Source organism: Sminthopsis crassicaudata, chromosome 3 (genome assembly GCF_048593235.1).
Source record: "Sminthopsis crassicaudata isolate SCR6 chromosome 3, ASM4859323v1, whole genome shotgun sequence".
NCBI classification, from domain to species: Eukaryota; Metazoa; Chordata; class Mammalia; order Dasyuromorphia; family Dasyuridae; genus Sminthopsis; species Sminthopsis crassicaudata.
In genome coordinates this window covers 206335474-206362786 of record NC_133619.1, presented here as the reverse complement: position 1 = coordinate 206362786, position 27313 = coordinate 206335474, and the positions used below count along the sequence as shown (strand labels likewise).

At 33.3% G+C, this 27313-nt stretch overlaps 1 protein-coding gene across 1 annotated transcript in view; it reads left to right on the top strand.

Moving 5' to 3' along the window:
• Positions 1 to 7695: 7695 nt before the first annotated feature.
• Positions 7696 to 27313, top strand: part of LOC141561979 (uncharacterized) — a 265321-nt gene continuing 245703 nt past the window's right edge. The window contains exon 1 of the mRNA XM_074302015.1: positions 7696 to 7912. Coding sequence (XP_074158116.1) covers positions 7830 to 7912 — 83 coding nt within the window. The 5' untranslated portion in view covers positions 7696 to 7829. The remainder of the gene's footprint in view (positions 7913 to 27313) is intronic.

Here is a 27313-nt window from a genome sequence, read left to right as displayed (position 1 = left end):
GAGATGCACTTAAATGAGCTTTGAAGTTTAGAGAAGGTCTGTTTGGATTCTGGGAGGGAAGAATGTTCAAGATGAAACAAAACTTCTCTCTGGTGGCGGGGGTCCTGGGAAAAGCCTCTAGTTTGTTTTGGTGATTTAAAAGATTTGTTAAGTTTTAAAAACAATGATTAAGAAATTTGGGAATTGATTATTTTCATGTTACTTAATATAAAAATTGTTTGTGATTTTAAACTTTTTAACCTGTTGTACCAATTTGTAAGTAAAACAAAAGAAAAAAAAACTTGACTATTTTAAACTGGTGGGGAAGTTTTCTCTGAAAAGCAAATTTTCAAAGTCTGCTAAAGAGGAGTAACGGCAATAAAATCTTATCTGCTTACTATCACCTGGGAACCTTCTTACTAGTGGCCTTGAAGCACTCAGGCAGAAGAAAGAAAAAGAAAAACTATTTGGTTTGCTTCTGAAACATTGGGTAATTTGTTGTCATTATGGGTTATGAATCTTGAAGTTTAAAGTTTTAAAAAAGTGATTAAAGAAAAGGGACAAGAGAGATTGATTTACAAAAGCAAATAATAGTTTAAATGAAGCATCTAGTCAGAAGAGTTATTGGTTTGGAAGTGTTTAAAGTATGTTGGAGAAGGTTTAAGTAAGTAAGCATTGGGAGGAGAGAGACAGAGAGATGGGACAGGAGAATGAAGGTGATTTAAGAAGGATTGAGTAGTGGGGAATGAATGTTCTTTTCTAAGTATTTGTTTAGCCCTTACTAAAGTTTCCTGCTTGTCTAGTTTTGTACTCACTCTATTTTTGGGTCACGGTGACTAGTTGATCTTCTAAGATTCTCTAAATATACCATCCATCTGGAAAGAATGATAATTTTGTTTCCTTATTACCTACTCTAATTCCTTTAATATCTTTTTCTTCTCTTATTTCTAAAGCTACCATATGTAATACAATACTCAATAGTAATGGTGACAGTGGGCAACTTTGTTTCACTCCTGGTCTTATTGGAATAATGAGCATAGTCTATGTTCATTATATAGATGCTTGTTGATGGTTTTAGATAGATGCCATTGATTATCTTAAGGAAAACTCCCTTTATTCCTATGCTATCTAGTGTTTTTTAATTTTATTTTTTTTTATTAAAAAATAGTCTGCCAGTCTGACTTCCTGTCCCCAGTTTTTATATACCCTATACAATTACATCATTACAGCATAATTGAATATGTGAAAAGTCGAGAAATATTACATCACCATGCTAAATACTAGATAACTATTTTCTCATCAATTTCTCTGAGTTAACACCTTGTTTCAAGTATACTTCTTTCAAGTATACCTCTCCAGAGTTCTGGCTCTCTACATTGATATGACATTTCTGTATTTTTTCATTCTAATTTGAAGAAGCTTTGGTTTATCTCTCTCTGCTTCACTTTAGTATTCTTTAGTTCTTATCTTTTATTACAATTTTCTTCATTATGTGTAAGCTCTTTTCCCACTTTTTAACTTATTCTTTGTAAAATTTGAAATCACAGCAGCAGTTTGCATTGCTTTTTAAAGTTAATAACTTTAAACTTAAATAACATAAAGAATTCTATGTTTAATTTTTTTTAATCAGCCCATAAGTTATAACTATTTTGTCATTCTTATTCTTTGATTGCAGTGAGACTGTTAAGTACTCTTGCTACAGAACTGTTTTGCAGAGTATTGCTGCTTCTATTATGTAGTGTTTCTGGGTAAAAAGTAATTTCAGGATAATTCAAAGGAATACCCACCATACAAAGGTGAATGATATTTTTTGCTTTCAGTTTTACATTTCATGCATGCACACTATATTTACTAGTGATAAGAAATGAATTAGTCTGATGAATTCAGTCAGATTGATTAGCCATGTGTCCTTGGGAATCAAATCAGATCCCAAAGAAATCTGTCCAAAAGTCCCAAAAAGAACAAATACATTTTCTCATTTTACATACTACTAAAGTGAAATTTTGGTCAACCAACCATTGCCAGGAATCAAGTCACTTTAGAAGGTATTTTTCAGAGAACTTTGAGATCTAGAAATATATTTTAGATTAAATCATTTTTCCTAAATACATTATGAATCTATTTCTTAAATATGGTATCCAATTTCTGACTTTCTTGAATAGAGGAAGCAAAATTACTATTTTTAATTACTTGAGATTGTATTTTTTTATTATCAGTTATGTACTGTAGTTTTAACTGTTGATACAGATGTTGCTGGTTAGGTCACGGGGCTAAAATAGTATACTATTCTGACTTCCGGCAGAATAGAAGCAGTATCTTAAGTACTCTTCCCATATAGTTTGAGCTGGGCTTTTCTTTAAAAGAGTTTGAGACTTGACTTCATTTCTTTGTTACCTGAGTACAAAGCACTCTGAGGATATGGGGGTGGGGGTGGAGTGGTGATAAGAAATTCCTCAGATGATTTACTAGTAGAGGGCCAGATAGTGGGGGAATTCTTGGTGAGATATAAGACTCTTCAGCCCAGCCTGGGAACCTGCTGATAGTGTCTGGTTTGGCTGTCATCTCCCTTTTGGGGGTGTCTTAGCCTTCCTGAGAAGTCAGGGGATGGTGACAATCTGTGTTCTATTTGAAGCAGAGATTCAAACGATTAGCAAGGAGACATCTACAAAAACAATAGCAAGTTGCTTGGGTGGCCCTGCATGCCTAGTATCCTATAGTTGGTTCATGCCTAGTATAATTAACACATGTGCAGAGTCTACAGTGATGCAAGTACTAGGGGATTTAAGGCTGAGAGAACTTAAAATAAATGGACTCCATGCTTGACCATCTATGTGGGTTCCCGCTTCTTCACTCTTCTAAAATGAAGGATTCAGGCAGGTACCGAGATCCTATAGAGAGCTAGTCTGGACATTCCATTGTCTGGTATATTATGTTGCATTAACTCAAAGAATTCTCAATGCTTATCCTTGTTGAATATTCTTCCCTTACTATGGCTAAGCAAAACTCTGTTAATTGCTGAATAACATGTGAATGTCTCAGTTTTTTAACAGTATCTAATGTCAAACATGCCCTCCATAGACTACATGTAGGCCCTAAACAGATTAAATGGAATTAGGAAAAAATTAACAACATAAATGAAAATACAATAAAAAATATGGATGGTATTAATGTGTTGTTTTTTCCTTTTTTTTTTTTTTCTGAGGCAATTGGGGTTAAGTGACTTGCCCAGATCACACAGTTAGGAAGTGTTAAGTGTCTGAGGCCAGATTTTTAATTCAGGCCTCCTGACTTCAGGGTTGGTGCTCTATCCATTAATCTATGTTTTTCTAAATCCCTGTGTGGCCCATGGATATATTTCTGTGTGATTTAGTAGACCCTATTTCTATTTGAATTTGACGCCATTGATTTACAATATTAAATCTAGACTACCAGGGTCTGGCCCTAGTTAAGTTCAACCAGAATATTCTGAAACTTTCTTTCTAGAAAATGTTCTGGTTTTGGGGAAATCTCATTTTTCACAAAGGCGCTATAATTTTAATACTCCCTGAGAATGGTTACTTCAGAACTCTCTAATACTAATCCACATTTAGTGGATAGGGAATTATCTTATGCCTGTAATATTACAGGCTTCAGAACTGGAAAAGACCTTAAAGGGGCTCTTTTCCAAACAACTCACTTTACATGAAAGCTGGTTTGACTCAAACCTAGTATGTTTTGTGTGATGCTGCTCATGTGAAGGGAGGCATGATAACTGATTGATGGAGACAGAATCTAATATTTATGCTCATAAGGGACTTAGTAAGTTGATTTCATATATGTGTGTGTGTATATATATATATAGATATGTGTGTGTGTGTGTGTATATATATATATATATATATGTATGTATGTGTGTGTGTGTGTGTGTATATGTGTGTGTGTGTTTTAGCAGTAGTAGATAACTACTGGTGTATGTCTGTCTCTATTTATATTCTACCTATTTACCTACTACCTACCTATCACATACATGCACATTTTTTTTTTAGGTTTGCCTATTTTTTCTCTTTGTGGGTCTTGGTCTCAGAATTTGTAAAAGTGTATTCAAATGTTGTTATGGGCTAGAACTCTGAACTTGAAACAAAGGATTCTTACAAGGTACTAAGTCAGTGAAATTGATAGAGACAATAGTTTAGCATGGTTCAGTATGATTGATTTAATCCTACAAAGAGATGTTATGGGCCAGAAGTTGAAACAAGATATTAAATGGAATTGAGGAGACAGTGGTTAAATCTAGTTTAGCATTGATTTAATCCTACAACAAATAATGGTTCCTAGTGATGTAATGGTTGGTTTGTTCTCAAGTGTGTAGCATATAACCTAGAAGCCTCAGCCAGGGAGATTCAGAGATTCAGAGATAAGTGGACAAAAGGTGGGAGGCTGAAGGCTGGAGTACAAGCCCTTGGACTCTGATTCACCCCATCTCACACCACCTTTGTGGCAGGCTCTCCTCCACTTTTCCCCTGAAACCAACACTCCGGAAGGCCTCCAGAAAACTAGTCAAATCACAAGTGAAGGAGATAGGACTTTGAAGGAGCCAATAAAAGATTTGGACTTTAGCCCCTGGCTACTCCTATGGTGATTACTGTACTGAAATGAAGGCTGCTGCCTCCAAAGATCCCAAGGAAACTTCAACGGAGAACATTACATTTTAGAGAGAACATTAGAAAGTATAAAATCTGAAAAAGTATTGTTTGACCTTGTTGGGAAAAATTTTATGGGAAGTCTCCTAATTTCTCAGTGGCTCAAACTACTCTCTATAAGCCCATAAATTACAGAATAAAAGCTCTGTAATGGCTGAGAGCTTTCTGACTACGAAAGAAAAGTTACAAAAGATAGAGAAGTACAAAAGAGAAGGAAAATAAACTTAAAAGACACTCACAACAATCACAAATACACACATAATAAAAAGTAACTATAACAGAAAATGAGTAAAGTCAAGAAAAACCTAAAACAATAGAGAACAATTGAAACAACTAAAGTATTTTAGAAAAAATGCAGGTAAGTACACATATAAGATATGCTCATATGGATGAATGGTGTATTTAAAGAAATTAGACAAGAACTAATAAGGATGAGAAAATCACAAATCCAAACTAAAAACAGAAATTTAAAGAGCAAAAAATCATAAAATTCTAGTTAGAATTAAAAGATACAAAAAAAAATTGTGGAAGGGATTAAACCAGAAAAATGGCTAATATAAAGAGCTTAAAAAGAAAATCTGAATCAGCAGAATAAAACAATAGAAATGTTATGGCCTGGCTTGAATTTCATATAAGAAAGCAACTGCATAAGGAGGCATACAATATCAATTAAATTTATTGATGAGTGAGAAACCATGCCAACTCATATGACAGACCTGAGCTGTCTTTACATTTAGGTATAAGTTCTTTTAGGTTGCTTCTTTGTAGTCAGAATGCTAGTATAAATACAATTGATTTCTTTCATTAGCAAATCAATTCAGGTTGTTAGATATATAGACTTAAGTAAAAGTAAAGGCTAAATTAATGTTTTAGATGTTCTCAAAACTCTGAATTCCTGCTCATTTTACTGATGAGGAATTAAGACAAACAGGGCTAAACGACTAAATGACAGCTAGTAAATGTTTGAGGCAAGATGAGTCCTCCTGATTCCAAATCCAGTGCTCTATCCACTGTGCCAACTTAAATATGCATTTATGTGTGTGTATGTATATATAAGTATATGTATATCTATGTATGCATACATACATATATGTACATGTGTATATACAAATACACATATAAAAAGACAGAGAGAAAAATGAGGGAGGAAAGGAATATTCATGACCCTTCTCCAAGTTTTCACTGACTACTTAGATAATTCCCTAGGAAAAAAATAGCCACAATCATTTGAGATAAGATAGTGTAAGATCTGAGAGAATATAAAGGAATATGGTTAGGAGATGATGTAGCTGTAGCTGTGGAGAATAGGAAGGAAAGCAGGGATTATTTAATGTAATAGAAAGCAATCAAAAAAAAATTCTCTTGGAAGCATTCATCATCATCATTATCCATGACAAGCTGGTAGAATAGCAGTTAACTGGATGAGGAGACTGATCTGCAATAGACTATTTACTGGTAACACAATGGCTGAGGTCTTTCTTCTTACCTCTGACCACCTTTGAAGTGGGAAAAAAAACAAAGAAACAACCTTTTGTTTGCCATTTACCATTGCTGCTGGTACTTTTCATTTATTTATTTATTTTAAATTTATTTTTTAATTAATTTTCATAATTATAACATTTTTTTTGACAGTACATATGCATAGGTAATTTTTTTTAAAACAACATTATCCCTTGTACTCCCTTCTGTCCGGATTTTCCCCCTCCTTCCCTCTCCCCTCGATGGCAGGCATTCCCATACATATTAAATATCTTATAGTATATCCTAGGTACAATATATATGTGCAGAACCGAATTTTGTTGTTGTTGTTGCAAAGGAAGAATTGTATTAGGAAGGTAAAAATAATCTGGGAAGAAAAACAAAAAAAAATGCTCACAGTTTACACTCATTTCCCAGTGTTCCTTTTGTTGGTACTTTTTATGACTGATTTTCTTTTTCTAAATTAGTTCAGTAGTGTCATCTATGGGCACATTATTACTTGACACCAGAGTGTATAGTGGCATGGCCTTTAAGGATTTTGCATTTCATAGACTATAAGCTAGGATTTTTCAATTTTAGGATGAGAGGTTAAAAATACCTTCTGGGAACTACTAATTTACAATTAAATTTAATGAAGAACTCTCTTTTCCTTTTTCTGTCTGTCTTTCTCTTTGTCTTTCTTTCTCTCACTAATTTACAATTAAGTTTAATAACTGTTTCTGTGTCTCTATCATTGTGTCTGTCTGTCTCTCTCTCACTGTCTGTCTCTCTCAGAAAAACTTGAAATCAGAGCTCAAATAGATCTCTCTTGGAAGAATGAGTAGCATGGTACTTCTGATTTTAAATCAGACCCTCAGATAGTAAACTCTGCCTCTATTACTTAAAGGAGAGATGTTCCACAGCAACATAGAAAATTAAATATTTTTTAGAATAAAGATATTGTCTTTTTCATGACAATGAATTAAAAGAATTGTTAATATAAAAACACTTGAGGTTGTTTTGGACTAAAAGTTTAGTGAGTCAATAGTATAACATAACAGACAAAAATAATAATGCAAGCTTGAAATTCATTGAGAAACTTAATCCACAGAAAAGGAATAAGGAATAAAATCTGTTAGGATCTGCCTAGCTAGTATTTGTTTATACAGCAGAAGCTCTGTCAAAAGGGATACTATCCTTGTATGGTAGTACATTACCCTCTTCCACCCCTCCTCCTAAACTGCGTTCTATTCCCTGTTGTCCTCTTTGCACTATGGAGGAGGAGCCAGCCACCCAGAGGCCTTTAGTTTAGGATACCTGACCAAACACGAGATTGGGCGAAGCTTTGGAAGGCCTATAAATAGTGGTATAGGGTCAGACCTTCAGTCTGAGAGTTGGCGCTAGTGGCTTTGGAAGGTTCTTTTCTTTCAGTGGTGTTGACTCTGTCCTTACGCTTTCTCACTGGTGATTGTAGATTCCAGAGCACACTTCCCCATCCGTCCTGTCCCCTCCCCCACTGTTTCCCGGACATTACCTTTTGTTTCTCCAAGACCACCTTCCCACATCCGCCCGGTATTGATTCCAATGGTTACCTTTTTCGATCTCGATATTGATTCACTGGCCTTGCCCTTTTTTTTTTCCATCTTGGCTGGCAATGATCATTTAAATCCTAATTCCGGAGGCCGCTAGCACCTCTTCCCTGTCCCAGAGGAGATGGCTAGAATCAGCCACTGTAAATTATTCAGTTTCTTGACTGCTTGTTTCCCATGCAAGAAAAATTATCAAGTCCCACTAAGGTAGGAAAGGGGAAGGCAAGGAGTCTAGCCCCATACCCGTGGGGTCTGCTGTTACGTGTTCCTTGGGATGGGTGGGGGTGGGGGTGGGGCTCATGACATAGGTTTTCTTAAATTCTTGCTTTGTTTCCCACTTTTCTCTCTTTGAGAAAAACCCGGAACCATGAAGGGGGAAAATCTAGTTTCTTAAAGAAATGACAACCCAAATTTTTGCTGATTGCAGTATTGTAGAGAAAAAAAAATGTTTTTTAATTCCTCAAAATTGTAATCCATTTTGAATTTGGAGGTTCCTTCTGCACTGGGAAAAAATTTGAAATGAAAGAGTCAAACTTTTTAATTGAATATTTCTACCTCTCTTGCTTTGTTTTCAAATTTTTGAACAACCCCCTATTATACATGTCTAAATGGACACTGTGATATATTTCAACTAAGACTAAAGTTTTCTGTATTTTAGATCTCATACCAAACTAAAATTTCTTATTACAGTGTAAAAGATCACGTGAATTAACTCATCAGTTACCTAGAGAAAACGTTGCCTAAATAGAAAATTGTAATAGAGATAGTCTGCAATTACCTATAACTAATATTGATTTTATTTCCACAGAAATTTTGGAACCAAATTGAATTGTACTTATGGAAGTGAATTTTCAAAAGAATTGTAAAAATATTAAAATATATGTATTTTAAATTGGCATTTACATTAGTTTGTGCTATTTATATTACTTTAGTTTTCTAATATACCCTCCCCCATTTCCCTACCCCTTGAACAGTCTAAAGCAAAAAAGAATGCACATGACAAATGTGGAAATATGTTTAAAAGAATAACACATATTTAACCTATATCATATTGCTTTCTGTCTTGTGTTGGAGGGAAGGTAAGGGAAGGAAAAATTTGGAATGTTGAAAACTCTGTACAGGTATTTGGGAAAAATACTATTTTAAAAATAAAGCCAAAAAAAAAAGAATTTAAAAAGAAGCATAAAAACCTAGCTACCATATCTAAACCATCTGCTTGTATATGCTGTGCCCCTTCAACACTATTGCTCTCTATTCCTTCAAAGGAGAGGGGTATAAGGGAATTATTTTTTTCTCCTCCATAGGGTTCAAGCTTGGAAATAATTACTTTTAAGTGCTATTTTTTAATTTAATAGCTTTTTTTTTTTTGCAATAATAGATATCCTTTCCTTTTATTTATTTATTTATTAGAATATTTTTAAAATTTTATAATTGTAACTTTTTTTTGATAATACATATATGCATGAGTAATTTTTTACAACTTTATCCGTTGCATTCACTTCTGTTCTGATTTTTCCCCTCCTTCCCTCCACCCCTTTCCCTAGATGGAAGGTAGTCTTATACATGTTAGATATGTTATAGAATATCCTAGATACAATATATGTGTGAAGAATTGAATTTCTTGTTGCATAGGAAGAATTGGATTCAGAAAGCAAAAATAACTGGGAAGAAAAATAAAAATGCAAACAGTTAACACTCATTTCCCAGTGTTCCTTCTCTGGGTATAGTTGATTCTATTCATCATTGATCAATTGGAATTGAATTAGATCTTCTCTTTGAAAACATCCACTTCCATCAGTATACATCCTCATACAGTATTGTTGTTGAAGTGTAAAATGATCTCTTGGTTCTTTTCACCTCACTCAGCATCAGTTCATGTAACACTCCAAGTCTCATCCTGTTGGTCATTTCTTACAGAACAATAATATTCCATAACATTCCTATACCACAATTTACCCAACCATTCTCCAATTGATGTGCATCCATTCATTTTCCAGTTTCTAGCCACTTCAAAAAGGGCTGCCACAAACATTTTGGCACATACAGGTCCCTTTCTCTTCTTTAGTATTTCCTTGGGATATAAGCCCAGGAGTAGCACTGCTGGGTCAAAGGGTATGCACATTTTGATAACTTTTTGGTCATAATTCCAGATTGCTTTCCAGAATGGTTGGATTCGTTCACAACACCAACAACAATGCATGTATCCCAGTTTTCCCATATTCCCTCTAACATTCATCATTATTTTTTCCTGTCATCTTAGCCAATCTGACAGGTGTGCAGTGGTATCACAGAGTTATCTTAATTTACATTTCTCTGATCAATAGTGATTTGAAACACTTTCATATGAGTGTAAATAGTTTCAATTTCATCATCTGAAAATTGTCTGTTTATATCCTTGACCATTTATTAATTGGAGAATTACTTGATTTCTTATAAATTAGAGTCAGTTCTCTATATATTTTGGAAATGAGGCCTTTATCAGAACCTTTAAATGTAAATTTTCCCAGTTTGTTACTTCCCTTCTAATCTTGTTTGCATGAGTTTTATTTGTACAAAGGCTTTTTAATTTGATGTAATCAAAATTTCGGATTTTGTGATTAATAATGATCTCTAGTTCTCTTTTGGTCACAAATTCCTTCCTCCTCCACAAGTCTGAGAGGAAACTATCCTATGTTCCTCAAATCTATTTATGATCTTGTTCTTTATGCCTAAATCATGGACCCATGATGATTTTGTCTTGCTATATGGTGTTAAGTGTGGGATGATGCCTAATATCTGCCATACTAATTTCTAGTTTTCCCAACAGTTTTTGTCAAATAATGAATTCTATCCCAAAAGTTGGGATCTTTGGGTTTGTCAAAGACTAGATTGCTATAGTTATTAACTATTTTGTCCTGTGAACCTAATCTATTCCAATGATCAGCTAATCTATTTCTTAGCCAGTACCAAATGGTTTTGGTGACTGCTGCTTTATAATATAGTTTTAGATGAGTTACAGCTAGGCCACCTTCATCTGATTTTTTTTTTCCTACCTTTTGTTCTTCCATATGAATTTTGTTGTTATTTTTTCTAGGTCATTAAAATAGTTTTCTGGGAGTCTGATTGGTATAGTTTAGAGAGTGTTATCATCTTAATTATATTCTCACGGCCTATCCAAGAGCACTTAATATTTTTCCAATTATTTAAATCTGTCTTTATTTTTGATGAAAGTATTTTGTAATTTTGCTCATATAATTTGATTTCCTCATTTCCTACTCTAATTTCTTGAATCTCTTTCTCGGCTCTTATTGCTGAAGCTAGCATTTCTAGTACTATATTGAATAGTAATGGTGATAGTGGGCAACCTTGTTTCACTCCTGATCTTACTGGGAAAAGTTCTAGTTTATCACCATTACATATGATACTACTGAGGGTCTTAAATATATGCTACTTAAATATATGCTCTTTAAAGGAAGAGTCCATTTATTCCTATACTCTCAAGTGTTTTTAGTAGGAATGGATGTTGGATTTTATCAAATGTTTTTCTGCATCTATTGAGATGATCATATGGTTTTTGTTAATTTGGTTATTGATATAGTAAATTATGCTAATAATTTTCTTAATATTGAACCAGCCCTGCATTCCTGGTATAAATCCCACTTGGTCATAGTGTATTATCCTGGGGATGATTTTCTGTAATCTTTTTGCTAATTATTTTATTTAAGATTTTAGCATCAATATTAATTAGGGACATTGGTCTATGATTTATTTTTCTGTTTTCAACCTGTCTGGTTTAGATATCAGTACAATGTCTGTATCAAAAAAGGAATTTGGTAGAACTCCTTCAATCCCTATTTTTTCAAATAGTTTATATAACATTGGAGTTAATTGTCCTTTAAATGTTTGGTAGAATTCACATGTGGTGCTGGGGATTTTTTCTTAGGGAGTTGGTTAATAGCTTGTTCTATTTCTTTTTCTAAGATGGGATTGTTTAACCAATTTACTTCTTCCTCTGTCAATCTGGGCAACCTATATTTTTTAAGGTATTCTTCCATTTCATTTAACTTATTGAACTTATAGACATAAGGTTGGGCAAAGTAACTACTAATTATTGCTCTAATTTTCTCTTCATTAGGGGGAGTTCTCCCTTTTCATTTATAAGACTAACAATTTGATTTTCCTATTTCCTTTTTTTAATCAGATTTACTAAGGGTTTGTCTATTTTGTTGGTTTTTTCATAGAACCAACTCTTAATTTTATTAGTTAATTCAATAGTTTTTTTTTTTTTTTACTTTCAATTTTATTGAAAGTATTTATACTCTCCTTTTATTTTTGGAATTTCAAGTTTTGTGTTTGCCTGGGGGGGTTTAATTTGTTCCTTTTCTAGCATTTTTAGTTGCAAGACCAATTTGTTGACCTTCTCTTTCTCTATTTTATGCAAGTAGGCCTCTAGAGATATAAAGTTTCTTCTTATTACTGCTTTGGCTGCATCCCATACATGTTGGTATGATGTCCCATTATTGTCATTTTCTTGGGTGATTTTATTAATTATGTCGATGATTTGCTGTTTCACCCAATGATTCTTTAGTATGAGATTATTTAGGTTCCAATTATTTGTGGTCTATTTTACCCTGACTTTTGATTGAATGTAATTTTCATTGCATTGTGTTCTGAAAAGGATGCATTTACTATTTCTGCCTTACTGCATTTGAATTTGAGGTTTTTATGTCCTAATATATGGTCAATTTTTTATAGGTTCCATGAATTGCTAAGAAGAAAGTATACTCCTTTCTGTCACAATTCAGTTTTCTCCAAAGATATATCATATTTAACTTTTCTAGTATTCTATTTATCTCTTTGACTTCTTTCTTATTTATTATGTAGTTTGATTTATCTAATTCTGAGAGTGTAAGGTTAAGAACTCCCATTATTATAGTTTTGCTGTCTATTTCTTCTTGCAGCTCTCTTTAATTTCTCTTTTAAGAATTTAGATGCTACACCACTTGGTGCATATATGTTTAATATTGATATTGCTTCATTATCTATGCTACCCTTTAGTAAGACATAGTGTCCTTCCTTATCTCTTTTAATTAGATCAGTTTTTGCTTTTGCTTGATCTGAGATGAGGATGGCTACCCCTGCTTTTTTTGCTTCACCTGGAGCATAGTAGATTCTCCAAACTTTTACCTTTATTGTGTATGTATCACCCTTCTTCAAGTGTGTTTCCTATAAACAACATATTACAGGATTCTGGCTTTTAATCCAGTCTTCTAAGCACTTCCTCTTTATGGGGGAATTTACCCCATTCACATGTATGGTTCAAATTACTAATTCAGTATTTATTACTTGCCATGTTGTTAACCCCTGCATATGGTTTTCTCCTTTTCTTCCCCCTTACTCTCCCCAGTATTAAACTTGTGAGCACCACTTGCTTTATCATATCCCTCCCCCACCTTAAAGTTCCTCCCCCTATTTTACCTCTTTTCCTCACAATTTCTGTATTCCCTTCTGCTTAGCTTACTCCTTCCCTTTTCACTTTTCCCCTCCCACTTTTCAATGAAGTGGAAGAAGTTTCACCATAAATCAAATATGTCTATATTTTTCTCTTTAAGCCAATTCTTATTTTTTAATATTCAATAAACTTTTATTAATAATCTATTATGTTACAGTCAAATACTAGTCCTTGGAGATTCAAAGAAACAGTATATAACAAAAAATAAAAATTATCATTGGTTTTTTTGAAAATATTTATTTATTATTATTATTTTTTTTTACAAAAATTATATGCATAGGTAATTTTCCAGCATTGACAATTGAAAAACCTTTTGTTTCAACTTTTCCCCTCCTTCCCCTCACCCCCTCCACCAGATGGCAGGTTAACCAATACATGTTAAATATGTGAAAGTATAAGTTAAATAAAATATATGTATACATGTCCAAACAGTTATTTTGCTGTACAGAAAAAAATTGGACTTTGAAACAGTGAATAATTAGCCTGTGAAGGAAGTAAAAAATTATATGTGGTGGTTCATAGTCAACTCCCAGAGTTCTTTCGCTAGGTGTAGCTGGTTCAGTTTATTACTGCTCTATTGGAAATGATTTGGCTCATCTCATTGTTGGACAGGGCTTTGTCCATCAGAATTGATCATCATATAGTATTGTTGTTGAAGTATAATGATCTCCTGGTCTTGCTCATTTCACTCAGCAGCAGTTCATGTAAGTCTCTTCAGGCCTTTCTGAAATCCTTCTGTTGGTCATTTCTTACAGAACAATAATATTCCATAATATTCGTATACCACACTTTATTCAGCCATTCTCCAATTAATGGGCATCCACTCAGTTTCCAGTTTCTGGCCACTACAAAGAGGGCTGCCACAAACATTCTTGCACATACAGGTCCCTTTCCCTTCTTTGAAATCTCTTTGGGATATAAGCCCAGTAGTAACACTGATGGATCAAAGGGTATGCACAGTTTGATAACTCTTTGAGCAAAGTTCCAAATTGCTCTCCAGAATGGCTGGATGTATTCACAATTCCACCAACAATGTATTAGTGTCCCTATTTTTCCACATCCCTTCCAAGATTCTGCATTATCTTTCCCTTTCATTCTAGCCAATCTGGCAGGTGTGTAGTGGTGTCTCAGAGCTATCTTAATTTGCATTTCTCTGATTAATAATGATTTAGAGCATCTTTTCATATGGCTAGAAATATTTTCAATTTCTTCATCTGAGAATTGTCTGTTCTTAACCTTTGACCACTTATCAATTGGAGAATGGCTTAATTTCTTATAAATTAGAGTCAATTCCCTACATATTTTGGAAATGAGGCCTTTATCAGAACCTTTGACTGTAAAAATGTTTTCTCAGTTTATTACTTTCCTTCTAATCTTGTCTGCATTAGTTTTGTTTGTACAAAACCTTTTTAATTTGATATAATCAAAATTTTCTATTTTGTGATCAATAATGACCTCTAGTTCTTCTTTGGTCATGAATTCCTTCATTTTCCACAGGTCTGAGTGGTAAACTATCTTATGCTTTTCTGATTTTTTTATAATCTCTTTCTTTATGCCTAGATCATGAACTCATTTTGACCTGAGCTTCATGTACGGTATAAAGTGTGGGTCAATGCCTAGTTTCTGCCATACTAATTTCCTATTTTTCCAAAAATTTTTGTCAAACAGTCCCAAAAGCTGGGGTCCCTGGCTTTGTCAAACACTAGATTATTAAAGCTATTGATTATTTTGTCCTTTGGACCTAACCTTTTCCACTGATCAACTAGTCTATTTTTTAGCCAATACCAAATGGTTATGGTAATCGCTGCTTGGTAATATAATTTTAGATCTGTATAGCTAGGCCATCTTCATTTGATTTTTTTTTTCATTAATTCCCTTGAAATTCTTGACTTTTTGTTTTTTAATATAAACTTTGTTGTTATTTTTTCTAGGTAATTAAAATAGTTTTTTGGGAGTCTGACTGGTATAACACTAAATAAATAGATTCATTTAGGTAGTATTGTAATCTTTATTATATTTGCTTACCGAATCCAAGGGCATTTAATATTTTTCAAATTGTTTAGATTTGACTTTATTTGTGTGGAAAGTGTTTTGTAGTTTTGTTCATATAGTTTCTGATTTTCCTTTGGCAGTTAGATTCCTAAATATTTTATACTATTAGTAGTTACTTTAAATGGAATTTTTCTTTGTAATTCTAACTGTTGGATTTTGTTAGTGACATATAAGAATGCTGATGATTTATGTGGGTTTATTTTGTATCCTGCAACTTTGCTAAAGGTGTGGATTATTTAGTAATTTAGTAGCTTTTTAGTAGCATCCCTGGGATCTCTAAGTATACCATCATATCATCTGCAAAGAGTGATAGTTTGGTTTCCTCATTACCTATTCTAATACCTTTAATTTCTTTCTCCAATCTTATTGCCAAAGCTATCATTTCTAATACAATATTGAATAGTAATGGCAATAGTGGGCAACCTTGTTTCACTCCTGATCTTATTGGGAATGGTTCAAGTTTATCCCTGTTACATATGATGCTTACTGATGGTTTTAAATAGATGCTACTAATTATTTTAAGGAATAGTCCATTTATTCCTATACTCTCAAGTGTTTTTTATTAGGAATGGATGTTGTATTTTATCAAATGCTTTTTCGGCATCTATTGAGATGATCATATGGTTTTTGTTAATTTGATTATTAATATTATACTATTAGTTATTATATTAGTACATAATGTTATACTAATAGTTTTCCTAATATTAAACCTGCCCTGCATTTTTAGTATAAATCCTACTTGATCATGGTGTATTATTCTGGTGATGATTTTCTGAAGTCTTTTTGCTAATATCTTATTTAAGAATTTAGCATCAATATTCATTAAGGAGATTGATCTATAGTTTTCTTTCTCAGTTTTCAACCTACCTGGTTTAGGTATCAGTACTATGTCTGTGTCATAAAAGGAATTTGGTAGGAATCCTTCATTGCTATTTTTTCAAAGTTTATCTAACATTGGGGCTAATTGTTCTTTAAACATTTGGTAGAATTCACATGTAAATTCATCTGGTCCTAGGGATTTTTTCTTAGGGAACTGAATAATAGCTTGTTCTATTTTTTTTTCTGAAATGGGACTATTTAAGCAATTTACTTCCTCCTCTCTTAAACTGAGAAGCCTATATTTTTGGAGGAGTCATCCATTTCACTTAGGTTATCAAATTTTTTGGCATCAAGTTGGGAAAAGTAACTTCTTTTTATTACACAAAATTCCTCTTCATTGTTGGAAAGTTCCCCCTTTTCATTTTTCAGACTAACAATTTGATTTTCCTCTTTCCTTTTTCTGATCAGATTTACCAAAGGTTTATCTATTTTATCGTTTTTTTCCCATAAAACCAACTCTTAGTTTTATTTATTAATTCAATAGTTATTTTTACTTTTAATATTATTAATTTCTCCTTTTAATTTTAGAATTTCAAGTTTAGTATTTAATTGGGGGTTTTTAATTAGTCTTTATCTAATTTTTTAAAGTTGTAAGCCCAATGCATTCTCTTTCTCTACTTTATCCAACTAAGCCTCTAAAGATATAAAATTTCCCCTTATTACTCCTTTGGCTGCATCCCACAGATTTTGGTATTATGTCTCATCATTGTCATTAACCTGAGTGAAATTATTAATAGTGTCTATAATTTGCTGTTTCACCCATCATTCTTTAATATGAGATTATTTAGTTTCAATTACATTTTGGTCTATTTACCCCTAAATTCTTGTTGAATGTAGTTTTCATTGCATTGTGATCTGAGAAGAAAGCATTTACTATTTCTGCCTTCCTGCATTTAATTTTGAGATCTTTATGTCCTAATATAAGATCAATTTTTGTATAGGTTCCATGAACTGCTGAGAAGAAAGTACGTTCCTTTCTATCACCATTCAGTTTTCTCCAAAGATCTATCATACCCAATTTTTCTAATGTTCTATTTATGTCTTTAATTTCTTTCTTATTTGTTTTGTGGTTTGATTTATCTAATTCTGAGAGTGCAAGGTTGAGATCTTCCACTATTATAGTTTTGCTATCTATTTCTTCTTGCAACTCTCTTAACTCACCTTCCTAGTGTTCCTTCTCTGGGTGTAGTTGTTCCTGTCCATCACTGATCAACTGGAACTGAGTTGGATCTTCTTTATGTTGAAGATATCCACTTCCATCAGAATACATCTTCATACAACATTGAAATGTACAGCGATCTTCTGGTTCTATTCATTTCACTCAGCATCAGTTGATGTAAGTCTCTCCAAGCCTCTCTGTATTCCTCCTGCTGGTCATTTCTTACAGAGCAACAATATTCCATAACATTCATATACCATAATTTACCCAACCATTCTCCAATTGAAGGACATCCATTCATCTTCCAGTTTCTAGCCACTACAAAAAGAGCTGCTACAAACATTTTGGCACATACAGGTCCCTTTCCCCTCCTCAATATTTCTTTGGGATATAAGCCCAATAGCAGCAATGCTGGGTCAAAGGGTATGCACAGTTTGATAACTTTTTGGGCATAATTCCAGATTGCTCTCCAGAATGGTGGGATTCTTTCACAACTCCACCAACAATGCATCAGTGTCCCAGTTTTACCACATCCCCTCCAACATTCATCATTATTTGTTCCTGTCATCTTAGCCAATCTGACAGGTGTGTAGTGGTATCTCAGAGTGGTCTTAATTTGCATTTCTCTGATCAGTAGTGATTTGGAACACTCTTTCATATGAGTGGAAATAGTTTCAATTTCATCATCTGAGAATTGTCTCTTCATATCCCTTGACCATTTATCAATTGGAGAATGGTTTGGTTTCCTATAAATCAGGGTCAGTTCTCTAAATATTTTGGAAATGAGACCTTTGTCAGAACCTTTCCTTTTAAAAATATTTTCCCAATTTGTTACTTCCCTTCTAATCTTGTTTGCATTAGTATTGTTTGTACAGAAACTTTTTACTTTGATGTAATCAAAATCTTCTATTTTGTGATCAATAATGATCTCTAGTTCTCCTCTGGTCATAAATTCCTTCCTCCTCCACAGGTCTGGAAGGTAGACTATTCTCTGTTCCTCTAATCTATTTATGATCCCATTCTTTATGCCTAAATCATGGACCGGACCCATTTTGATCTTATCTTGGTATATGGTGTTAAGTGTGGATCCATATCTAATTTCTGCCATACTAATTTCCAGTTTTCCCAACAGTTTTTTTTTTCAAATAATGAGTTTTTATCCCTAATGTTGGTATCTTTGGGTTTGTCAAAGACTAGATTACTATAGATGTACTCTTTTTTGTTCTTTGTACCTAATCTGTTCCACTGATCGACTGGCCTATTTCTTAGCCAATACCAAATGGTTTTCGTGACTGCTGCTATATAATATAGCTTTAGATCAGGTACACCTAGACCACCTTCCTCTGACTTTTTTTTTTTCATTAGTTCCCTTGCAATTCTCGACCTTTTATTCTTCCATATGAATTTTGTTGTTATTTTTTCTAAGTCATTAAAATAGTTTCTTGGGAGTCTGATTGGTATAGCACTAAATAAATAGATTACTTTGGGGAGTATTGTCATCTTTATTATATATGCTCGGCCTATTCAAGAGCACTGAATGTCTTTCCAATTATTTAAATCTGATTTTATTTTTGTGGCAAGTGTTTTGTAATTTTGCTCGTATAATTTCTGACTATTCTTTGGTAGATGGATTCCCATATATTTTATATTCTCAACATTTGTTTGGAATGGAATTTCTCTTTGTATCTTTTGCTGCTGCATTTTGTTGGTGATATATAAAAATGCTGAGGATTTATGTGGATTTATTTTGTATCCTGCAACTTTGCTAAAGTTGTGAATTATTTCTAATAGGTTTTTAGCAGAATCTTTGGGGTTCTCTAAGTATACCATCATGTCATCTGCAAAGAGTGATAGTTTGATTTCCCCATTTTCCATTCTAATTCCTTGAATCTCTTTCTCAGCTCTTATTGCCAAGGCTAGCATTTCTAGTACTATATTGAATAGTAATGGTGATAGTGGGCAACCTTGTTTCACTCCTGATCTTACTGGGAAAGGTTCCAGTTTATTTCTATTGCATATTATGTTTACTGATGGTCGTAAATATATGCTCCTGATTATTCTAAGGAATAGTCTATTTATTCCCATACTCTCAAGCGTTTTTAGTAGGAATGGATGTTGGATTTTATCAAATGCTTTTTCTGCATCTATTGAGATGATCATATGGTTTTTATTAATTTGATTATTAATATGGTCAATTATACTAATAATTTTCCTAATATTAAACCAGCCTTGCATTCCTGGTATAAATCCTACTTGATCATACTGTATTATCCTGGGGATGATAGAAACAAATGGTTTTGATGGTTGCTGCTTTATAATATTATTTTAGGTCTGGTACAGCTAGTCCACCCTCATTTGCAGTTTTTTTCAATAATTCCCTTGAAATTCTTGAACTTTTATTCTTTCAAATGAAAGAACAAATTATTACAATTTCTTATATAAAAGAAATTTTATAATTTATAATTTTATAATATGTAAAATTTCTTATATAGTAGAAATTTGTAATTTTTTCTAGATCTGTAAAATAATTTCTTGGAAAATTTAATGGTATAGCACTGAATATGTAGATTAATTTAGGTAGCATTGTTATTTTTATTATATTTGCTTAACCTACTCATGAGTTTTTGATATTTTTCCAATTAATTAGATCTGACTTTATTTATGTGGAATGTGTTTTTGTAGTTTTCTTCATATAGTTCCTGACTTTGGCTTGGGAGGTAGACTCATAAATATTTTATATTATATTATCTACAATTATTTTAAAAAGAATTTCTCTTTGTATCTCTTGCTTCTGGACTTTGTTGGTAATATATAAAAAATGATTTCTGTGGATTTATTTTGTATCCTGCAACTTTGTAAAAGTCGTGAATAATTTCTAGTAGTTTTTTATTTGCTTTTCTAGGATTCCCTAAGTATACAGTCATTATCATCTGCAAAGAGTCATAATTTGATTTCCTCATTACCAACTCTAATTCTTTTAATCTTTTTCTTCTCTTATATCTAATAAAATATTGAACAGTAATGGTCATTATAGACAACCTTGTTTCACCCCTGATCTTATTGGGAATGGTTCTAGTTTGTCCCCATTACATTTTTTTTTTAATAAATTTTTTGTTATATATTTTTTATAATATTATCCCTTGTATTCATTTCTCCAAATTCTCCCCCCCTCCCTCTACTCCCTCCCCCCGATGACAGGCAATCCCATACATTTTACATGTGTTACAATATAACCTAGATAGAATACATGTGTGTAAATACCATTTTCTTGTTGCACAATAAGCATTAGATTCCGAAGGTACATGTAACCTGGGCAGATATTAGTGCTAACAATTTACATTCACTTCCCAGTGTTTCTTCTCTGGGTGTAGCTACCTCTGTCCATCATTGATCAACTAGAAGTGAGTTGGCTCTTCTTTATGTTGAAGATTTCCACTACCATCAGAATATATCCTCATACAGTATTGTTGTTGAAGTGTACAGTGATCTTCTGGTTCCGCTCATTTCACTCAGCATCAGTTGATTTAAATCTCTCCAGGCCTCTCTGTATTCCTCCTGCTGGTCATTTCTTACCGAGCAATAATATTCCATAACATTCATATACCATAATTTACCCAACCATTCTGCAATTGATGGACATCCATTCATCTTCCAGTTTCTGGCTACAACAAAAAGAGCTGCCACAAACATTTTGGCACATACAGGTCCCTTTCCACTCTTTAGTATTTCTTTGGGATATAAGCCCAATAGCAGCAATGCTGGGTCAAAGGGTATGCACAGTTTGATAACTTTTTGGGCATAGTTCCAAATTGCTCTCCAGAATGGCTGGATTCTTTCACAACTCCACCAACAATGTATCAGTGTCCCAGTTTTCCCACAGCCCCTCCAACATTCATCATTATTTGTTCCTGTCATCTTAGCCAATCTGACAGGTGTGTAGTGGTATCTCAGAGTGGTCTTAATTTGCATTTCTCTGATCAGTAGTGATTTGGAACACTCTTTCATATGAGTGGAAATAGTTTCAATTTCATCATCTGAGAATTGTCTCTTCTTATCCCTTGACCATATATCAATTGGAGAATGGTTTGGTTTCCTATAAATCAGGGTCAGTTCTCTAAATATTTTGGAAATGAGACCTTTGTCAGAACCTTTCCTTTTAAAAATATTTTCCCAATTTGTTACTTCCCTTCTAATCTTGTTTGCATTAGTATTGTTTGTACAGAAACTTTTTACTTTGATGTAATCAAAATCTTCTATTTTGTGATCAATAATGATCTCTAGTTCTCCTCTGGTCATAAATTCCTTCCTCCTCCACAGGTCTGAGAGGTAGACTATCCTCTCTTCCTCTAATCTGTTTATGATTTCATTCTTTATGCCTAAATCATGGACCCATTTTGATCTTATCTTGGTATATGGTGTTAAGTGTGGATCCATATCTAATTTCTGCCATATTAATTTCCAGTTTTCCCAACAGTTTTTCCCAAATACTGAATTTTTATCCCTAATGTTGGTATTTTGGGGTTTGTCAAAGATTAGATTGCTATAGATGTACCCTTTTTTGTCCTTTGTATCTAATCTGTTCCACTGATCTACCGGTCTATTTCGTAGCCAATACCAAATGGTTTTGGTGACTGCTGCTATATAATATAGCTTTAGATCAGGTACACTTGGACAACCTTCCTCTGAGTTTTTTTTTTTTTCATTAGTTCCCTTGCAATTCTCGACCTTTTATTCTTCCATATGAATTTTGTTGTTATTTTTTCTAGGTCATTGAAATAGTTTCTTGGAAGTCTGATTGGTATAGCATTAAATAAATATATTAGTTTGGGGAGTATTGTCATCCTTATTATATTCGCTCGGCCTATCCAAGAGCACGGAATGTCTTTCCAATTATTTAAATCTGACTTTATTTTTCTGGCAAGTGTTTTGTAATTTTTCTCATATAATTCCTGACTTTTCTTTGGTAGATGGATTCCCAAATACTTTATACTCTCAACATTTGTTTGGAATGGAATTCTCTTTGTATCTCTTGCTGTTGCATTTTGTTAGTGATATATAAAAATGCCGAGGATTTATGTGGATTTATTTTGTATCCTGCCACTTTGCTGAAATTTTGAATTATTTCTTGTAGCTTTTTAGCAGAGTCTTTGGGGTTCTCTAAGTATACCATCATGTCATCTGCAAAAAGTGATAGTTTGATTTCCTCATTTCCTACTCTAATTCCTTGAATCTCTTTCTCGGCTCTTATTGCCGAGGCTAGCAATATAGTACTATGTTGAATAGTAATGGTGATAGTGGGCAACTTTGTTTCACTCCTGATCTTACTGGGAAAGGTTGTAGTTTATTTCTATTGCATATTATGCTTACTGACGGTCTTAAATATATGCTCCTGATTATTCTAAGGAATAATCCATTTATTCCTATACTCTCAAGAGTTTTTAGTAGGAATGGATGTTGGATTTTGTCAAATGCTTTTTCTGCATCTATTGAGATGATCATATGGTTCTTATTAATTTGATTATTAATATGGTCAATTATACTAATAATTTTCCTAATATTAAACCAGCCCTGCATTCTTGGAATAAATCCTACTTGATCATAGTGTATTATCCTGGAGATGATTTTCTGAAGTCTTTTTGCTAATATCTTATTTAAGATTTTAGCATCAATATTCATTAAGGAAATTGGTCTATAATTTTCTTTCTCAGTTTTCGATCGACCTGGTTTAGATATCAGTACCATGTCTGCGTCATAAAAGAAGTTTGGTAGGACTCCTTCATCCCCTATTTTTTCAAATAATTTATATAACATTGGGGCTAATTGTTCTTTAAATGTTTGGTAGAATTCACATGTGAATCCATCTGGTCCTGGGGATTTTTTCCTGGGGAGTTGATTAATAGCTTGTTCTATTTCTTTTTCTAAAATGGGACTATTTAAGCAATTTATCTCCTCCTCTGTTAATCTAGGGAGCCTATATTTTTGGAGGAAGTCATCCATTTCACTTAAGTTATCAAATTTATTGGCATAAAGTTGGGCAAAGTAACTTTATTATTTCTCTAATTTCCTCTTCATTGGTGGAAAGATCCCCCTTTTCATTTGTAAGACTAACAATTTGATTTTCCTCTTTCTTTTTTCTGATCAGATTTACCAAAGTTTTATCTATTTTATTGGCTTTTTCATAAAACCAGCTCTTGGTTTTATTTATTAATTCAATAGTTTTTTTTTTACTTTCAATATTATTGATTTCTCCTTTTAATTTTTGTATTTCAAGTTTAATTTTTGGTTGGGGGTTTATAATTTGGTCTTTTTCTAGCCTTTTAAGTTGTAAGCCCAATTCCTTAATCTTCTCTTTCTCTATTTTCTTCAAATAAGCCTCTAAAGATATAAAATTTCCCCTTATTACTGCTTTAGCTGCATCCCACAGATTTTGGTATGATGTCTCATCATTGTCATTATCTTGGGTGAAATTATTAATTGTTTCTATAATTTGCTGTTTCACCCAGTCATTCTTTAAGACGAGATTGTTCATTTTCCAATTACTTTTTGGTCTATTTACCCCTAACTTTTTACTGAATGTAGCTTTTATTGCATTGTGATCTGAGAAGAAGGCATTTATTATTTCTGCCTTCCTACATTTAATTTTGAGATCTTTATGTCCTATTATATGGTCAATTTTTGTATAGGATCCATAAACTGCTGAGAAGAAAGTATATTCCTTTCTATTGCCATTCAGTTTTCTCCAAAGGTCTATCATACCTAGTTTTTCTAATGTTCTATTTACTTTTTTAATTTCTTTCTTATTTGTTTTGTGGTTTGATTTGTCTAAATCTGAGAGTGCAAGGTTGAGATCTCCCACTATTATAGTTTTACTGTCTATTTCTTCTTGCAATTCTCTTAACTTTTCCTTTAGAAAGTTAGATGCTATACCACTTGGTGCATATATGTTTAGTATTGATATGGCTTCATTATTTATGCTACCTTTCAGCAGGATATAGTTTCCTTCCTTATCTTTTTTAACTAGATCTACTTCTACTTTTGCTTGATCTGAGATAAGGATAGCTACCCCTGCTTTTTTGGCTTTTCCTGAAGCATAATAGGCTCTGTTCCAACCTTTTACCTTTACTCTGTATGTATCTCCCTGCTTTAAGTGTGTTTCCTGCAGACAACATATTGTAGGGTTCTGATTTTTGATCCAATCTGCTATCCGTCTCCATTTGATGGGAGCGTTCATCCCATTCATATTTACAGTTAAAATTACTAATTCTATATTTCCTGCCATCATATTATCCCCAGATTATGCTTTTTCCTTTGATTCCCCTAATCCCCCTCCCCGATATTTAATTTACAGACCCCCCCTTGTGATGCGCAACCCTCCCTTTTTTTTAATATCCCTCCCCCCTCCCTCCAAGTCCCTTCACTTATTCTCCTTTTCCTTTTCCCTTTTCCTCTTCCCCCCTTTAATGAGGTGAGAGAAAATTCTCTGAAAAACAAATATATTAATTATTTACTCTTTGAGCCTCTCCTGATGAGAGTAAGATTCACACAATGATTCTCCCCCTCACTAAATTCCCTCAGATATTTCTCTCTTTTTATCATTCCTTCCCCTTTTTCTGAAATGACCTCCTTCCCTTTACTACACCCCCCTTTTTTATTTTATATCAGTAAAATCAAATTATCCTTGAGTACTTTTTATATACCCACAACAGAGTTACAGTTCTCAAGGGTTCTGTGTACCTTTTTCTGTTTCTCTTCAGTCTTGTGGATGTAGATCAAATTTTTTGTTTAAGTCTGGTTTTTTTCTTAGAAACATATAGAATTCCTCTATTTCATTGAATGACCATCTTCTTCCATGGAAAAAGATGCTAAACTTAGCTGGGTAGTTTATTCTTGGTTGCAATCCTTGATCTTTTGCCTTTCGGAATATCAGGTTCCAGGCCCTTCTATCTTTTAATGTGGAGGCAGCCAGATCTTGAGTGACCCTTATTGTGGCACCTTGGTATTTAAATTGTTTTTTTTCTAGCTGCTTGCAGGATTTTCTCCTTTGTGTGGTAATTCTGCAGCTTAGCCACAATATTCCGTGGTGTTCTTTTTTTAGGGTCTATTTCAGAAGGAGTTCGATGAATTCTTTCCACATCTACTTTCCCTTCTGTTTCTATTATCTCTGGACAGTTCTCTTTAATAATTTCCTGTAAAATAGAATCTAGGCTCTTTTTTTGGTCACAGTTTTCTGGAAGTCCAATGATCCGCAGATTATCTCTCCTAGATCTATTTTCCAGGTCTATAGATTTTCCCAGTAAGTATTTGACGTTGTTCTCCAGCTTCTCATTTTTTTTTTTTTTTTTGTTTTGTTTGACTGATTCTTGGGTTCTCTGTGAATCATTCATTTCTATTTGTTCCATCCTGACTTTTAAGGAGTTATTTTCTTCTTTCACAGTTTTTAGTTCTTTTTGTAAATGCCCAATTTCGTTTTTAAATGAATTATTTTGCTCTATTGAATTTTTTTCCATTTCCCTAATTTTTTTTGAGAATTATTTTCTTTTTCCAATTCAGAAATTCTATTTTCTTGAGACTTTTTTATCTTTTCCTATTCAGAAATCCTACTTTCCTGTGATTTTTTAAGCTTTTCTAATTCACAAATTTTGTTTCCCTGCATCTCCTGTGAATTCTTTATTTTTTCCAACTCCAATTTCAGGACGTTGTTATTCTCTATCATAGCTTCCCTTTCCTTTCCCCATTTTTCTTCAAACTCCCTTAATTTTTTAATAGTCTCTTCTAGGAGAGAGTTATGTGATGGGCGGCAGGAATCGTTCCCCTTTAGGTTGTTATCTGCTGACTCTCTGCTGTTAACTTTCTCGGGGTTGGATACCCGCTCTTTCTCTGTGTAGAAGGAATCTATAGTTTTTCTGACTTTTTTGTTCATACTTAAAAAATCTTTTGGGGTCTGTCCCTTTTCTGTTGAAACTCCTGATTCTCTTCAGCTGGTAAGTCGTGCTTCCAGTCCTTGTGGTATCTATCAGTCCAGCGCTATTTCTGAGGCTGATTTATCTAATTGGTTGTGAGGGAGTAAAGACGTTCACAGAGTCGTGTGTTTCTTCTCCGCCATCTTGGCCTATGAAAAAACTGTCCCCATTACATTTGATACATGCTGATGCTTTTAAATAGATGCTACTAATAATTTTAAGGTAAACTCCATTTATTCCTATTCTCTAATGTTTTTAATAGGAATGGGTGTTGGATTTTGTCAAATGTTTTTTCTGCATCTATTGAAATAATCATATGATTTGGGTTAGTTTGGTCATTGATATAGTCAGTTATGTTAAATTTTTTGTTATATTGAACCAGTCCTGCATTCTACGTATAAATACTACTTGGTCATGGTGTATTATCCTGAGGCTGACATTCTGTAATTTATTTGCTAATATTTTATTTAAGATTTTGGCATCAATATTCATTAGGGAGAGATTATCATTCTTACCCAATATTCTCTGTAATGTACACTTATTAATATGCCCCTCCTCTTATATGTGTGTATATACACAGTGCACACACTTGTGTGTATGCATAAACACATACATATACATTGTCCACTCCTTTTAATACCAGGAGGATGATTTTACTTTATTGGACTTGATTCTCTAAACTTTTTTTTTCCTTCACTGCTTTTCATTTTTATATGAGGCAAATATTACTTATAATCTTTTATCATCTTTTTTGGTAAAGTTCTTATTACCTGACTTTATATTCTATACTGGTTTTGCCCCTGACTGCTATAAACAAAATCTAATTACTGGCTAAAGCAGTTTCCAGTCCTTTTTAGTTTACTTTTTGTGGCAGTTGATTTATACTGGTTAAATTTCTGTAAGAAATTGTTAGAATTTATTTTGAATTAATGATTAAAAAAACATTTATTAATCTCTTCTTCCTGAGTGCCACTTTGCAAAGTCCTGGGGATACAAATATAAGAAGCAAACAAATTCTGTCCTCAAGAAGCTTACATTCAGGGGACTTCCGGCCAAGATGGCGGCGT